Source organism: Lissotriton helveticus, chromosome 3_1, assembly GCF_964261635.1.
Source record: "Lissotriton helveticus chromosome 3_1, aLisHel1.1, whole genome shotgun sequence".
Classification (NCBI taxonomy): Eukaryota; Metazoa; Chordata; class Amphibia; order Caudata; family Salamandridae; genus Lissotriton; species Lissotriton helveticus.
The window spans coordinates 176,176,804-176,193,297 of record NC_136061.1 but is presented as its reverse complement, the minus strand read 5'-3'; the positions used below and the strand labels follow the sequence as shown (position 1 = coordinate 176,193,297).

Below are 16,494 nucleotides of genomic sequence, written 5' to 3'. Positions count from 1 at the left end.
AGCAGAGTTTCACTGCAGTGGGTCTGTGCCCCACCGGGACACCCTCCCCTGGTGCTGAGAATGTCTAGGAGGAATACTGCCTGGGAGCATGTGTTTCCACATTGCGCACTAAAATATGTAGGTACACCTTGGTAGTCCCACAGCAGTATGAAACATACACGAGTTTGCTGGGCGTTATGCTAACTCCTTTTTTGTGGGCCTCACTGGCCGCCTATCGGTTGCGCAGTCGATTAGATGAAAACGTGCCCGCCCCAGGGCGTCACAAGCTGCTGTGTATTATGCGGGTACAGACCCTGACGAGCAAGGTGTCAGAACAAAATCATTAGAGGCCCAACACTGGCTACAGGCCCAGATCGGGGCGTCACTCTCCAGGCATTACTTTGCTACAGGGTGTCGGCGCGCGACTCCAATCCCGTTGTGAGGAAATTGAAAGTTACGCGTCGCAGATGCGCCTATGCATGTGCCACCTAGCGCACGGAGGCCCGCACTGTGGAGCTGCACCAAGCCTTCAGCCATGAAGGGAGCACAGAGCAGTCCCTCGGCCCACAAAACCAATTCTGAAGACAGCAATAATCATAAGTTGGCACAGATGCACTGTCTCAGCACAAACACAATAAATAGAAGTAGTGAGGAATGACCTTATCTCGGCTGCGTGCAGCGAAGAAAGAGGATGCGGGGACACAAGTGAAGGACTATATTGGAGCATGAGGGTCCCTGATTGGCTGTTACATGGACTCAGTTGCCCATTGGTTGTCTAACTGTTGTTGTATTCCCACGGGTTCATGGGAATAGTAGTTTGTTTTGTATTTTTAAAATGGCTGCGAGTGATAAAAGAGAAGAAAGTAAAGCATAATCCTCGCCTCCGGTCCTGACAACGAATTGAGGCGGCAGCATTCTTGAATCTTTCTGTGTTCATGTTTAGAGGCTAACAATTTTAATAAATATCACTCAATACAGTTATAGAATATTATGTAAAACATTAAACATTTTTAAACATGACAGAATTAAACTATTTTTGTATTATGAAGTCTTACATTATTACATGACATGTGTGCATATGAAATTTTTTCCAATGGCTTGATTCGTACTTTGGTTCGTCGGCTCAAGCCAAAAACCTTGCTCATCCATGGGCAGACATAGGGCCTGATTCACAAAGCTAACTTACACTTTTGAGAAATATACACTTTTGAGTAAGTTTACTACTTTTTGAGTATTCCGAAATGCAGAGTGTAAATTTACTCCAGAAGTGTAACGTGCATGTATCCACCAAATTTATAATGAAGAGGGATTTTTAGGAGGTTAGGAATAATTGGAGTTTGAACATAGAAAGGGGTTTTTAGGGTTCGGAGCAGGGTGGATTGTAGGGGTAGTGTGTTTTTTTTGGGGTTCACGGATGACTGGTGTTTACATGTGTGAGGTGTCTTTAGGTTGCAGTGATGGGTTGAGTGTAAGGGTGTTGAGGGGTGTTAGGGTTCATGGATGAGTGGAGTTTAGGTCTGATGAGGGCTTTTAAGGTTAAATTATGGGTAGCAGCTGGAGTGGTGAGTTTTTAGGGGTCAGGATGGGGTGGAGTTTAGGGAGGTGAGAGGTTTTGAGGATTCAGGGATGCGTTCAGTTTAGATGTAGAAACAGGCTTCAAGGGTTCAGAGATGAGTAGTTTATGGTGATGAGGAGTTATTATGGGTCATGGATGACTGCAATTTAAAAGTGGTGGGATTTTTAGTGTTCAGGGATGGGTGGAGCTAGGGGTAGTGTGTGCTTTTATGGTTCAGGGATGTTAGATTTCTGGGGTAGAAAGGGCTTTTAGGCTTCAGGAATGTGTGTAGTTAAGGTGTGGTAAGAGGGGTGGGCAGGGTGTTTAGGGGTTGTGAGGGCTCAGTGATTGATTGTTTTTATGGGAGGTGATTGGTCAACAAATTAAAAGCACCTGAAATAATTGTTTGACACTGTAAAATATATAAATATGAAATAGTGGCCCCTTAAGTAAAGTGCTGAAATAAATATCTCTGATAAAACTATTTCTGAAAGTAAGACCGTCAGCCATTACATTTACATTTAAAGGCCAGTTTCGACTAAAAAGACATTTTATGAGTCCGTGTACACGAAAAGGTAAATGCCATTCATTCTAGATGAAACAAGTTCTCGGTATTCGATTAAATAGTTTTTCTATGAAATCAGATACAACCTCTAAGACGTGGCCCAGGTTGTGGTGTCCTCACATTCTTCCACCTGCTGAGCCCTCAGGCCAGCACGCAGTCCAGCTGTGTCCAGCAGTCGCGATCACAGGCCTCCTTGCTCATTTCCAGTGTTTGTCTGTTATCCCCCAGAAACCATAATATTCTCTTTTTATTACTTTGGCACAGTACTGTATATCACTGCAGCACCATCCCTGCCTTGGTTTGGTAAGCCCAGGCAAAATATAAAAATTTACTAGCAAGAAATTCTGTGCGCTTAACTACCCACATACCTCTCACTTTTTTCACATCCAGCCTAACCCCTCCCAAATTCCGAAGAAATCCTTGAACCTCACGCTCACTACGAAATGGGTGATTCACTCTCCTGAGTAAACCTTCAGCAGAATTGATTAGATCTATTAAGTTAGACAAAATCTAAGTGCACAGTCAAACAATAGGTCTCAATATTTTTTTCACAGAAAAATATGGTGGATGTTCGCGGGCCAGAGGTTTGCCCTCCTAAGGACGCCCCAAGTAGGTCTCTGTTTCTGCCAGTCCTAAACATTTGAACAATTTTCCGTCCAGATTCTTATGTAACACATCCCCATGCCTAAATATTTGTTAGGGGATTGGCCCAGCAGCGTCTTTGTGCGGTCTACTTTGTGGATAGTGGGACAGCATTAACATTGAAATTTAACAAGGTCTCAGCTCTGTGTTATTACAATATGTGCACGACCGTCTTGCACATTTTTGTGAATAGGGCCACACCAGTCCTGTAAAATTTTGTTTTAATGCTGATTCTCATATTGTACACTAGAATCTATTACAATTTTGCGCCCAAGACACTGAGGAATTGTTTCGGTCAATTACACTTTTTACTCCTTTGGCAGCCGTTCTTGGTAATGTATTTGAATGTGTGATATTGAACACTTCTGCTCTTCTTTTATTATGCAGTATTTAAATATGTTGTACAAAATATGTCATTGATTCCTTCTTTTATGTAAAATGTTGAATTTTTTTCTCTTTCGTAATTGTTTTTTTGTGTGATTGTTTTTTGCAGTACAGTGACACTGGCGTATGACCTGTTTGATGGAAGAGTCAATGAGGTACCCCTCGTGTTTCTCCATGGCCTTTTTGGCAGTAAATCCAACTTCCAGTCCATTGCCAAAGCCTTGGTGCAAAAAACTGGCAGAAAGGTGAGAGCTGTGTGTGTGTGACTGAGGATATTGCTTGTGGCAGGGGAGGATAGTTGTGACTTCTGTGGGAGGATTGATACAAGTGGGGAGTCTGTGATTCACATAAATCTTGCAGATTTCAATGTAGCAGAAACTAGGTATCACTGCTTTATGCTACATCACTCCAGAGAGAAATATTCAGTTCCCAGGGACTTAGTGCCACATGCACGCACCTTTTTAAGGTCTCAAATGGACCGATTCACAGAAAAGGGCTATTTGCAAAACAAAAAAAAGTATTTTCCTATGTACCAAAACCAATTTTGCGATTGAGTAACCTATTACCGAATCGCAAAATAGGTTAGCGATTCGGTATTAGGAAGGGGCATGTTAAGGGCATCCCTTCCTAATAGCAACTCGGAGTGATATGTTCAAATGTTTTGCATATTGTCGCAAAACATTCCCATTTTACCACCATACTCTAACTGGTGGTAACCCATTCGCAAATGGGAAGGGGTCCTCAAGAGACCCCTTCCTCTTTGTGAATGCATGCAAAAGCATTTTTAACCTCTTCAGTGCTGCGCGAATTTCGCTGCAGTGTTGAAGGGTTTAAAACCGTATTGGCTCATGACGGAAATGTTCCGTCATCAGCACCGGAGCACCAACGCTGATGACGGAACCGTTCCGTCATGAGCATGGAAGGGGTTAAGAGCAGGCAGTGATCCAGGAACCACTGCTTACTCTTAAACAAGCATTGGCATAGCCAATAGGTCTCGCTTTTGGGACCTTATAAGTATATAGTTATGCAGCACAATATCCTTGGTGCAACATCAACAGTTGCATGACTAAACACTTATAAGGTCCCAAAGGCGAGACCTATTGGCTATGCCAATGCTTGTTGTGACTTGGACTGGCCTGCATGCAGTGCGTCCTGCTGCACCCAGAGAGCTGGGCAGGGATATACACTGCACTGGCTTTGGTGCTGTGCGTCCTTTTTGCTAAAGAGAAACGCGGGGAATAATTATATGCCCATACTGTAAATGTGGTAGCATATGTGTGTGCTGACCTGCGTTTTGGTGCCGTTCTGTGTGTGTTTGTGTGTGCCTGAGTCTTGTATGCGTGCTTGTGAGTCCGTATATGTGCTTGTATGTGTTCTTGCATACTTGTGTTTATTGTATATATAAATATATTGCGTACCATTGTGTGCCTGTGTATCTTTGGTGCTTGGGTGTGTATGGTGTTTGTGTGTCTTCTATACTTGTTTCTATGAGTGTTTTTATATGTGCGAGTGTCTGTGCTTTCTGTGTGTTACTAAGTTACTACTATGTGTTTATCTGCTTGTCTGTGTTTGGTTACGTTCCTGACATATGTTAACTCCTGCTGTGGTGGACACAGAAACCCCCTTTGTTAGGCAAAATGTAGAAACTTATTTTTTTTAACTTTCTCAAGCTAAAACAGTCCCATCAGTAGATAGGTCAATATTATTTCTGCAACAACATATTTCTGAAACATGCAGATAACTAGGTAACTATTAGGCAACTGAGGGCTTTCGTCTTTGTGGAGAACCCAGGGGACAATGCCTTGAGTCATCATCGTGAGTTGGCTTTAGGGACACTTTAGCAGGGAGACGGGTTCAAATATGAAACGTCATTCGTTGGTAAAAAAAAATGAGTCCTCCGCATAAACAGTACGAGTAGTCAGTCTGGTGCATGTTTTTGGGCTGGCTCTCCACATTGTGGCATGTGTGCGCCCGTGACTGGGAGGCTGGTCGAGGGGGAGTGCCCGCTGCCTTGGCAAACATGCCTGACAGAGGTTTTTTTGTGTAACAGCTGGGACAGGAGATGTCATACAAATGTGAAATAACGGATGTATGTCCCCATGACACCTTTATGAGGGGGTGTTTTGGAAGCGCCTGGGAGTGTTTTCACAGCGCATGTGCCAATCACACAAACCCCATCGAGGAGCAGCACACAATGCCTGGCTGGGTAGGGAGGGAGCAGAAAGCCTTGTGTTCTTTGGCAAGCTTAGTTTTTTAATAAAGTTAAAACCGGTCTGGAACTCCGACTCACCCAACGATTCCCTTACGGAAACACAAGCTGAGCTGTTTATCTCTTTCTTACAGTTATGTGTGCGTTGAGGATGCGGGGTGGGTGTTTGCATGTTGAGTGCCTCGAAAAACAAAAACAATCTGGATAACCAACTGCTATGATACTGCTTGGTGGGAACGTGCACAGAACTTCCCAGTGATGTTAAGATGCTGCACATGGTGGTCCGACGTGGCAATCTCTGATTTATGGTGGTGTGTGGCTGTAGAAGAAAGGGTGCTGGGTGGATGGCGAGATAAAGATTTTGTTAAGAAACTGTAGATACAACGTGAGCTTGGAGAGGCGCAGGGAGCCGTGGGCTGAGAGGGGTGAGTACAAGGGAAGAAGAGGACGGGAGGCAAGCCTTGTGCTGCTGACTGCCCAAAAAACTGCCATAAGCTACGGACGGAGTGTTCTGTCGTAGTACAGCTCGGGGGGGATATTCAAGAGGGCCTGGAAAGAGCCACTGCTTGAACGCAAAGCCTCCGTACCCCGCAAAGCCTCCGTACCTCGCCAGGCGCTTTAAATATTACTGTCTGCAAGGCCTGGCTCCAGTGACAGAATTTAAACATGATGGCGGCGTGTAGAGAAGTGTGAGGCTAGAGAAGGACACAGCTAGTGGGCAGGAAGGGTGAAGAGCCAGATGACCCGGGGGAGGGAACTGGGACCATAGTACAAGAGACAACTTTTCTGGCGGGGCTTGAGCCTGGACACAGGGGGAGAATGCGAAGAGAGATTAGAACTGAGACCAAAGGAGCAAGTGCCAGCGCGAGGAGAGACAGAGACAGGACCGGGACCCGAGGACGGTGGAGGGCCAAAGGAGAAAGTAGAACAGGAAGAGAGCGAGTATGCCCCTCGGTGAGTCATGAAAGAGGGTTAGGGGCAGTAAGCGATGAGACCACAGTACAGAGAGTGAGACAGTCACCTTCAGCTCCGCCATTTTGCGACATTGTGGGAGAGACCGGTGCCGTCTGACGCTGAGGCAGAGTGGGCAAAGCGAAAGGGAGGGAGGGAGAGAGTAAAGTGACGGGTGGGGCGCGTAGGACAGGAAGAGAGTGAGTATGCCGGTGAGTCATGAAAGAGGGTTAGGGGAAGTATGAGATGAGACCACAAATACTCACCACTGCATGCTGCGCTGGTGGGTTGCAGAAGCGAGATAAGCTCAAAGTAAAAAACAAAAAAACAAGCTGCGAGATGCGCTTTGTGGTGGGGGAGGGGCATTGAAGCGAGGTGCGCGTGACTGCAACGAGACAAACGAGAAGGGAGTCGGAGAAGGGAGGAGGTAGGGGAGGGCATTCACAGGCGCGATCAAAGAAGCCAAATGCCATCTGTGCATGTCGCACACCCTCTGGTGCGTGTATCGCGCTATATAAAACTTTATAAATAAATAAATAAAGCTGGTGGCCGGCAAGGTAGCACTTTTAAAAGCAGCTACTAAATGTCTCGCTAGAGCAGCGCATGCGCTGGCTCAGGCGAGACCTAAAAATGAGAGGACAACTTTTCATTTTCATTTTTAAATGCATCCCATTTTCTTTTAAGGAAAGCGGGGTGCATAAAAAAAAGTTGCATTATTATAAAAGCAAACACAGACATAGTGGTCTGCTGTTGCCAGCTGGCCACCAGCCCTGTGTTTTTAGTGATTCCTCATGAATATTGATGAGTTAGGTCTATTGTGACCCCATTAGGAATCGCTAAATGCATAAGATACACATTTGTACATAGGTCTTTGTGATTTCCTAATTGCTTGATAAATTAGAAAATCACAAACAGGCTTTTTCGTATTTGTGGCCCTTTGTGGTATGAAGATTGGGCTTGGTCTTTATGTAGAACTGCTGCAAAAGGCAGTGCTCATGGTAGAACCTTTCCCCACCCAGGACACTGAAGCGATTGAGGTGTCTTTACCTTGAGCCCTCTACAGTACTTCACTGCAGTTTGGCTTGGATTTTGATACAGACATACATGGAGAGAAGTTCTTGGCATTCCTGTGTAACACCTAACTAGAATGAACTGATCAAGAAGTGCCCTGTTTTCTGATGCATGGACCTTTCTGCATGTGCCCGTCATTAAGGATTCTCTTTCTAGACTTCTGATTGGTGCAGAAAGGTTTTTCCCCGGCATTGCCCTCCATTGCCACCAGGTGGGCCAATGCTTTTAAAGCTGTGACTCCACCTACTCAGATGATGACACTAGAGTATATTAGACACCACCCTGGCATCTGTTACTTATTTTCCTCGCTTCATAGACATAGTTCCAAAGCCTGTGTACCACCAACATAATTGTTCCTCAACAGACAGCAACTTTGTCAGAAATCTTTTCCATAGCTTTCGGGGTACTCTTATAGAGTAGGAATCGCTATTAGGACATCGCTATTTAGGAAATGCTTAACTATTCGTTCCTATGGCCTTAAAGGCCCATAGGTACGAATGGTTTTACATTTTCAAATTTGCAATTTCCTAATAGTATATCCAAATTTGGAAATGCAAAATCAGTCGTACCTATGGGCCTAAGGCCCCCCCCCCCTTGATGTACCCCATGTGTGTGTGCTTTGTGGCACTTTAAAAAAAGCATTTTGGGGTGCTTTTTTAAAATTGCACATGGTTACCATCAACTTGGAGTCAATGGTAATAGCATTTCCGAAATACCCAATCCGCATTTAGGAAATGCTTTGTACGGATCACTGACTAAATATCGAGGGACAAAATATAGACTACCCAAAATATCGATGCCAAAAAATTGACAGACAAAATATCGAATTCCTATCTGCAAACAGGTAAGTACCAAAATATCGAATCCAAAATATCGTTTAAAAAGATATACTTTGTAAAAATATTGCATTTCTTAAAAATAATGTACAATTAAAAAAAATATTAAAAATAAATAGCTAAAATATACTTAAAAATACTTAAATTACCTTAAAATTATTAAATATTTAATTTAGCTTATAAAAAAATAACATACAATCATATATGTTAAAACACATATATATATATATATATATATATATATATATATATATATATATATATATATATATATATAACATAATATTAATAACAAATCCACAATATTATTACCGTAGGATAGGGGGAGTGTAAAAATTACTATTCCCACTCATGGAAGTGCAACAGTAGGGAAAGCGTTGGATAGGGTAGGGGTAAAAATTACTATTCCCACTCCATGAGAGTGCAACAGTAGGGAAAGCGTTGGATAGCGTAGGGGTAAAAATTACTATTCCCACTCCAGTGAGTGCAACAGTAGGGAAAGCGTTGGATAGCGTAGGGGTAAAAATTACTATTCCCACTTCAGAGAGTGCAACAGTAGGGTAGGCGTTAGATAGCGTAGGGGTAAAAATTACTATTCCCACTCCAGAGAGTGCAACAGTAGGGAAAGCGTTGGATAGCGTAGGGGTAAAAATTATTATTCCCACTCCAGAGAGTGCAACAGTAGGGAAAGCGTTGGATAGCGTAGGGGTAAAAATTACTATTCCCACTGCAGTGAGTGCAACAGTAGGGAAAGCGTTGGATAGCATAGGGGTACATTTTACTATTCCCACTCTAGTGAAAATAAATTAATATAATTCACATAATTATCAATTAATCAATTATTAAAAATTAATTACCAATTAAGAATTAATTAATTACCAAGTAAAAACAATGTATTCAAAATAAATACCAATAAATAAATTAACATATTTAATTAATTATAATTAAATTACTTCCCACCCTATTCCCCTATAAACCCACAACCCGCTACAGAAAATAAATTAATATTATTCACATAATTATCAATTATTCAATTAATAAAAACTACTTATCAATTAAGAATTAATTAATTACCAATTAGAAATTAATTAACAATGTATTCAAAATAAATACCAATAAATAAATGTACATATTTAATTAATTATAATTAAATTACTTCCCACCCTATTCCCCTATAAACCCACAACCCGCTACAGAAAACAAATTAATATTATTCACATAATTATCAATTAATACAAATTAATTATCAATTAAGAATTAATGAATTACCATTTAAAAATTAATTAACAATTTATTCAAAATAAATACCAATAAATTAATTAACATATTTAATTATTACTTCCCACCCTATTCCCCTATAAACCCACAACCCGCTACAAAAATAAATTAATATTATTCACATATTTATCAATTATTACAAATTAATTATCAACTAAGAATTAATTAATTACCAATTAAAAATTAATTAGCAATTTATTAAAAAAAACCAATAAATTAATTAACATATTTAATCAATTATAATTAAATTACTTCCCACCCTATTCCCCTATAAGCCCACAACCCACTACAGAATTAAATTACGCAAAAATTAAATAACATAAAATTAATTACTTTTAAAATAAATTACAAAAAATATACACTTTTCACAATTATACTAACATACAAAACACTTTAAAAAATTCGATATTATTAAAAATTCGATATTTTTAATAACATATTATGAACTTCGATATTTTGACTTTCTATATTTTTAAAATCGATATTACATTAATTACCTTAAAAACGATATTTTTGATGTCTATATTCTGTCCATTCGATATTCTGTCCATTCTATATTTTGGAGTCGATATTTGTGTTACTCGATATTTTGACCATATACCCTTTGTACATGTTCCTATTTAGGGAATCGCAAAATGCGATTTCTACTAGGTAGCAATCCCACTTTGTGATTCCCTATCTGCATTTATGCGTATAAAAAAAGCAATTTAGCATTTCTTAAGGGACCAAAATTGCAATTTGGTCTGTTAAGAAATCAATCAATCAGCATTTGTAAAGTCCAACACTGTCACCCCTAGGCGTATCTGGGTGCTGTGTCTCCATCGAAGAGCTAGGTCATGAGTCGTTTTCTGAAGTATGCCAGTGAGGGGTCTATTCAGAACTGGCGGGGAAGGTCATTCCAGGTCTTGGCTGTATGTATGAGTGGGGGGGGGGGGCATGTGTGAGTGAAGAGAAGCACAGGTGTTAGAGGTTTGGTGGAAATTCAGTCAATGGTTGTGGTAGGCAGGTCATGGAGGGCTTTGTAGGTGTGTGTGAGGAACTTGAACTGGCATCTCTTCTGGATGGGGAACCAGTGGAGGTCTCTCAGGTGGGGGGCGATGAGGATTGGTTTGGGGAGGTCCAGAATAAGTCTGGCTGCGGTGTTCTGTATGTAAGAAATGCTAAATCTTTTAGTACATCTGGCCATTTGTCTCTTAGCTAAGCCTTACTGTCCCTGAATGCTGGAGACTGGTTAACATCCTTGAATCTCCATGACACCTATTATCATCTTCCAGTTCTTTCTGCCCACAGGCATAACCTGCGGTTTTTGGTGCGATCCCAGCACTACCAATTCACAGATCCTTCAGACTGATGACTGCTCCTTGCAGCTTTATAAAAGTGCTGGTATTCATGGCAGCTTTAGTATGACAGTTAGGTATCCAAGTACAGGCTTCGAAAAATCCTTAAAATGTTCCAGACATGCAAGTCTACTGACTTAAATAATCAATTCGACCTAACTGTAATTTACTTAATCCATAAACTGGTCTCAAATTGTGTGAACCTAGGAAAATATTTTATTTTACAGAGCTGCCTTTTTCTTCAGTATCACATATTAGAGTACCTTCAAATATTTCTGTTGTGCAAAAAACTCTTTTGTTTTATTTAATAGACTAAACATTTCCTCCACATATAAGGAGAATCTAGACCACATATAGGGTACTATATTACTAAAGCATGATGGGCTAGCACACTGAGAGCTACAAACAGCACATTTTCCATGGCAATAGCCGCAAACATTCCCACTAACATGCAGTTTTACTGATAAAACTATATAGCGTATACACAATAATCAGTGGAAATTGAGTTTCAGCAAAAAAAATGTATCACAAGCACGTCACTAAGTAAAGAGTTCTGATTTGTTTTCATCCTTTCAAAATCTTTTTTTCATCACACTGAAATACAAAAATGTGTTTTCATAACTACTGAAAAATATTTTGACATGTTAAAAGTCAAATATAATTGACAGTTCATTTAGAAGCTATTTAAATGCTGTGTGTTAGAATAAACGCTGACATCCTACAGCTCTTCATTTCACACTCTGTACATCACGATTGTCAGACAGTAGTTCACTTTACAAAAGCCTCTTACTTTGAAGTCAGAGAAAGAAAAGTAAACACCATTTTCCTGAATAAAATAAGCAACAAATTGTAAGAAGACATAAGCTGACATTTCGACCTCTGTCTCTTAACACAGAGCAAATGTGACAAGATCAAAGCAAGCTTTAAAGGCATCTTTATTGCTCATTCACTTTCTGAGTAAATAGAAAATCTGTTGTTTGTCATCTCGCCAGAACAGGCAAGTAGGGCCTGAAAATAGCTCACCCTGATAAAATCTGACTCGCCCTAGCGAGTGGGCGAGTAATTTCTTGAGGCCTGAAGTATTTACATTGTTATTTGACTGGCTGATGAAAGCGGAGTCCCCACCGCAGGTCAGGAAAGGCCTTCAGTGAACAGTAACTCTCCTCTATGAGTTGGGTTTTCCCATAAATGTCCTGAAGTTCCACATGTCTCCTATTCATAGGATGACCTTCATAGGGATGGTTCTCTCTGATCTGGGAGTAGATGGACCAGCCCTGAAATGGATAGTATCCTTCTTAGAAAACAGAAGTTTTCAGGTATTCTGCCCTCCTCACAAATCATCTCTTCGTAAACTGAAACATGGGGTTCCACAGGGCTCAAGTCTGAGCCCCACGCTTTTTAATCTGTATATGGAGCCCCTAGCCCATATCGTGGAAACTTTTGGTGTGGATATCGTCACATATGCTGACGATACCCAACTGATAATTAAACTTACCCACAATCAGGCAGAGGATGCTATTAATTTTTCCAACTGCATGCGTTCTGTGGCAGAGTGGATGAACAACAACTGCCTACGCCTTAATGGCGATAAAACTGAATTGATGATAGTAGGTAAATCCTCCTCTGCCTGGTCGCAGGACTGGTGGCCATCAGAATTAGGCACCACTCCTCACCCCGCTAACTCTGTTAAAAATCTAGGTATATGGCTGGATGCGGAGCTCTCCTTTAAGAAACAGATTAGCAAAATTACGGGTAAATGTTTCGGAATATTAAAAACACTCCGAAAAGTTCTAGATCTTCTCCCCACCAGTGCCAGGAAGACACTTGTTCATGCCCTGGTTACTCCACACTTGGACTACGGCAATGCTCTTCTGCTGGGACTAAGCAGAAAAGGTTTACATCAACTACAATGTGTTCAAAATGCCGCGGCCCGCCTGGTACTGAATCTTCCACGCAGGGCTTCTGGTAAAACTGCATTACGAAAACTTCACTGGCTCCCCATCGAGGAGCGCATTAAGTTCAAAGCTCTTTGCTTTGCTCACCGCATAGCCCAGGGTAAAGGGCCTAGTTACCTGCGTAACCTTTTGACCATCCATCGCCCCGCCCGGAACCTTAGATCCGCTGGAGCGATGTTGTTTCAGCTCCCTCGTGTACACAAGACCAGGATGGGAGCTAGCTCCTTTCGCTTTCTTGCAAGTAAGCACTGGAACAATCTCCCTCTTGACCTGCGCATGGAGCCCTCAGAAACAAGATTTAGACTTAAACTAAAAACGTACCTTTTTCCAAAGCAATAGGTGTTTTCTGTAGCCTAGGTTCTGGAATAGCCCCTATCCTCGGCCTCTTCAGGGTACTGTAGCATTTCTAAGCGCGGGGACACACTGTCATTAGTGTAACCAGGCGCTCTATAAATGGTTTTATGATTATTATTATTATTCTGTACACGAACTGCATGAATGCCTTTCTTCCTCCTGAGAGGATTAAAATATTCAGGAAATGAGTTGGAGCAAGGCAAAAAAGGTCGAGATGCCATCGAAGAAAGTCAAAACGAGAATCAAATGCCACTGAGGCACAATAAGCAAGAATCAAAGGAAGCAGGTAAAGAAATCCATGCCATGAAGGCAGACAAAGCCCTTAACCATAGCCACCACCAGATCTTTCTGGACACGAGTCTATATGAATCAAAAGTCGCTAAAAATGCTTTAAACCTTTCATTTCTAACTACCCACTCAAAGGCTGCTTCTGGTGAATTGAAGAAGGTGGTTTGTGAGTTGTGGATGACCTTAAGCCGGGCCAGAAGATAAACATGTATTTAATCTTCATTGCCTGCATCATTTGCTTAACCTTCTCCGCTGTTAAACCAGGCATGTGTAATCTGGAAAGATTAGTATCCAGGAATACTAGAACATCAGTCCCTTGGCTGCTCAGAGTATAGCATCCAGCTCCCTATACTTCAGGAATCTGGCAATGAGAGGATGGAATGGGTGCTGAGGGAAGTCGAGGTGGGGAGCACTGCATCAAAGTCCTGTGCTCTCTCTCCATGATGAAGCAGGGTTAGCGTGTTGATTCCCCTGGGGGTTACTGGACCGTCAATCCCTATCCAGCGTTTGGGGATGGGTCCGATATGTGCTTTGTTATCCCTCTATTTTGTACGCTTGTTGTGACAGTGTAATCTTTTAGGACCAGACAAGACAATTCCAATGTCCCTCTAAGGGATTCAACTTCAGTTAGAGCAGAGAGAATGCGAGCAGGTCAGCACCACTGTTGTAGATGATGCCAGCGTTGTAATTAATGCCAGCCAAATCCAGAGTATGTTTAAATAGTCAATCCAGGTTACAGAGGGAATAGATGGGGATGCATTATAGATCGTTTTCCCGGTTAGTCTGCTAAATCATCCCTCTGTGATTTCAGCCTGCAGACCAAGCTATTCCCCAGGGCTACCCCGTAACATAATGTGGCAAGAAACAATGTGAGTCTCTGCAGGGCCCACGTTTCCACAGGACAATCACCTTTGGACAGTCCAATAGTCCAGCTCCCCCTCCTAACTTCGGGGCCCCACTCCAGCCTTGGCACTCTATTGCCAAACCTGTAGGGGGCTCGGCTTCAAAACCTACCACACGTTCACTGTGCTCTGACACAGACGGCACCAGGCACCAGCAGCCCAGCGGGCCATGGAGAGCCTCATAGTCCGCAGGCTCACGAGTCACACTCATGGGTGCGGCCAGGAAACAGTCTTTCTGGTCGGGAGGGGTAGAAGGAACATTCCACAGATTAGCACCTATCATTCTCATTACCTCCTCGTCAGCCCTCCCCGTCCCAGTCCTTACCCATGAGCATAGCTCCTCCCACCAGAAACTCCCAAGCAACTAAAACCCATCCCTTCCCTCCAGGCCACACCCACACCCTAAGGCATATAATCATGTGACCCGCCCATCCACATCCTGTTTGTTTTTTCTGCGGAATTCATTTCCTGGCAACTTCGTTGTGGGGAGGTACTGGACCGATGGTGCCTCCTTTCGGGTGAGTGTGAAACGGCCTGCTGGGCGGCCGTTTGTTCCCCTAATGTACTTGTTTTCTTTCCATGTACTTTCGAGTCCCTGCTTTAGCGGGACCGTGGGGTTGGGGGGCCTTGACTGCCTGGTGTGGGGTGGTGTCTCCCTGCTGCGGCCTCCCCTCTTCCGGGTATGTTCCCTGCCCTAGCGGGTTCGCCCGGGGAGGGAGGGGGGGTGTGTTGGGCGCGGCTGGCCTCTCTGCTCGCCTGTGGCATGGCGGTTTGGCTCCTCCTTGGTGGTGTGTTTGGTGGCTGGGTGCTCGTAACGGGCCCGTGTTTCCCACTGTTTGCTGCCATTGGTTTGTCCGGGATTTCGGGGGCTAGGATGTGGTGTCCCATGCACTGCTTCCGGCTTTGGACTTGGTTGCCCGGTTTCGGGTGTTGGCGTTGCTTCAACCTCGTGTGGTTCGGAGCGTTTCGCATTTCCTCCCCCGCCTACAGAACGTAATCCTGTGTCCTTCTGTGATGCTACTGGTGCTCGTGAAAAGCGCGCCGTTACGTTTTCCGATGTTCCCGTGTCTGTTTGGATCTGGGGGTGCCCTGGTGTTCTGATTGTGTTGGGCTGTGCCTCGGCTACATCTGTTTATCGTAGTGACATGATCCTCTATGTACTGTGGAGCGTGTTGGGTGTTTGAGCCTGCCCTTAACGGAGAACATGTGCTTTATTATCTTTACAATACGCATGCCTGGGGCCGGTTCCTTGGGGGGTCGGGACTCTGTGTGCTGTAGGTCCTTGGTTTCTCCCCTGGCCTCTTTCTCCTGCCGTGGGTTGCTCTCTGCCCCTTTTGAGGGCATTGCTTCTGTTTCTGACAGGGACCCGTGGTGGGGGCACGACTTGTCTTCCTGCTGGGGCCTCCCCTCTTCCAGGTTGTTTCCCTGCCCTAGCGGGTTCGCCCGGGGTGGGAGGGGGGGTGTGTTGTGCATGGCTGGCTTCTCTGCACGTCTGTCCTCCTTTCAGGTAGGTGTGTGGCGGTCTGCTTGGCGGCTGTGTTTTGTTCCCCTTGGATACCTGTTGTTTCATGTACGTTTGAGTCCCTGCTTTAGTGGGACCATGGTGTTTGGGGGGGTCCGGGACTCCCTCTTTATGTCTTGTTTGGGCTGGCCTGCTGTCCTGTTGGGGTGTGGCTTTCCCTGATTGGCCCTTGTGGATCTTGCATTGCTTGGTCTGGGCTCTACTTTCTCTGTTCTGTTCCCCTACTGGAGATGTGTGGTTTGGGCTACGCTGTAACTGGGGGGTGGTGGTCGCTGGGTCTTCCGCTGCTCCTTCACTGTTGTCATGTGCTGGATGCTTTGCTGTCGTGGCTCCGGACGTGGTTTCGGGTGAGTCCTGTGGGCAGGCTTCACGGTGTTCTGCTACGTGTTTGGGACGGTTTGGGGTACCCTTGGCCCTTGGGAGGTGGGAAGTCTGTAGACTTTTTCCCCTTTTTCCTGTTGTTGGGGCTTGTAGGCCTCCGTCTTTCTGTACTCTGTGAGCGGTGTGCTTGATGGGGGGTGGCAGGATGTTGTCACACTTGTTTTTCCCCTGGCTCTGGCGGTGGGGTGTCCTTTACAGTGGTTCGCTGTGGTGTCCTGGCTGTGGTGATGGTCGATCCCTGCTGGCTGGTGTGCCTTCTCGGTGCCTGTTGGTATTTGTGGGTGC

General features: G+C 43.8%; 1 protein-coding gene across 4 annotated transcripts in view; it reads left to right on the top strand.

Moving 5' to 3' along the window:
- Positions 1-16,494, top strand: part of ABHD11 (abhydrolase domain containing 11) — a 149,895-nt gene that overhangs the window by 27,092 nt on the left and 106,309 nt on the right. For all 4 annotated transcript variants that reach the window (XM_078679504.1, XM_078679507.1, XM_078679506.1 and 1 more), the window contains exon 2: positions 3,235-3,370. In XM_078679504.1, coding sequence (XP_078535630.1) covers positions 3,235-3,370 — 136 coding nt within the window. The remainder of the gene's footprint in view (positions 1-3,234; positions 3,371-16,494) is intronic.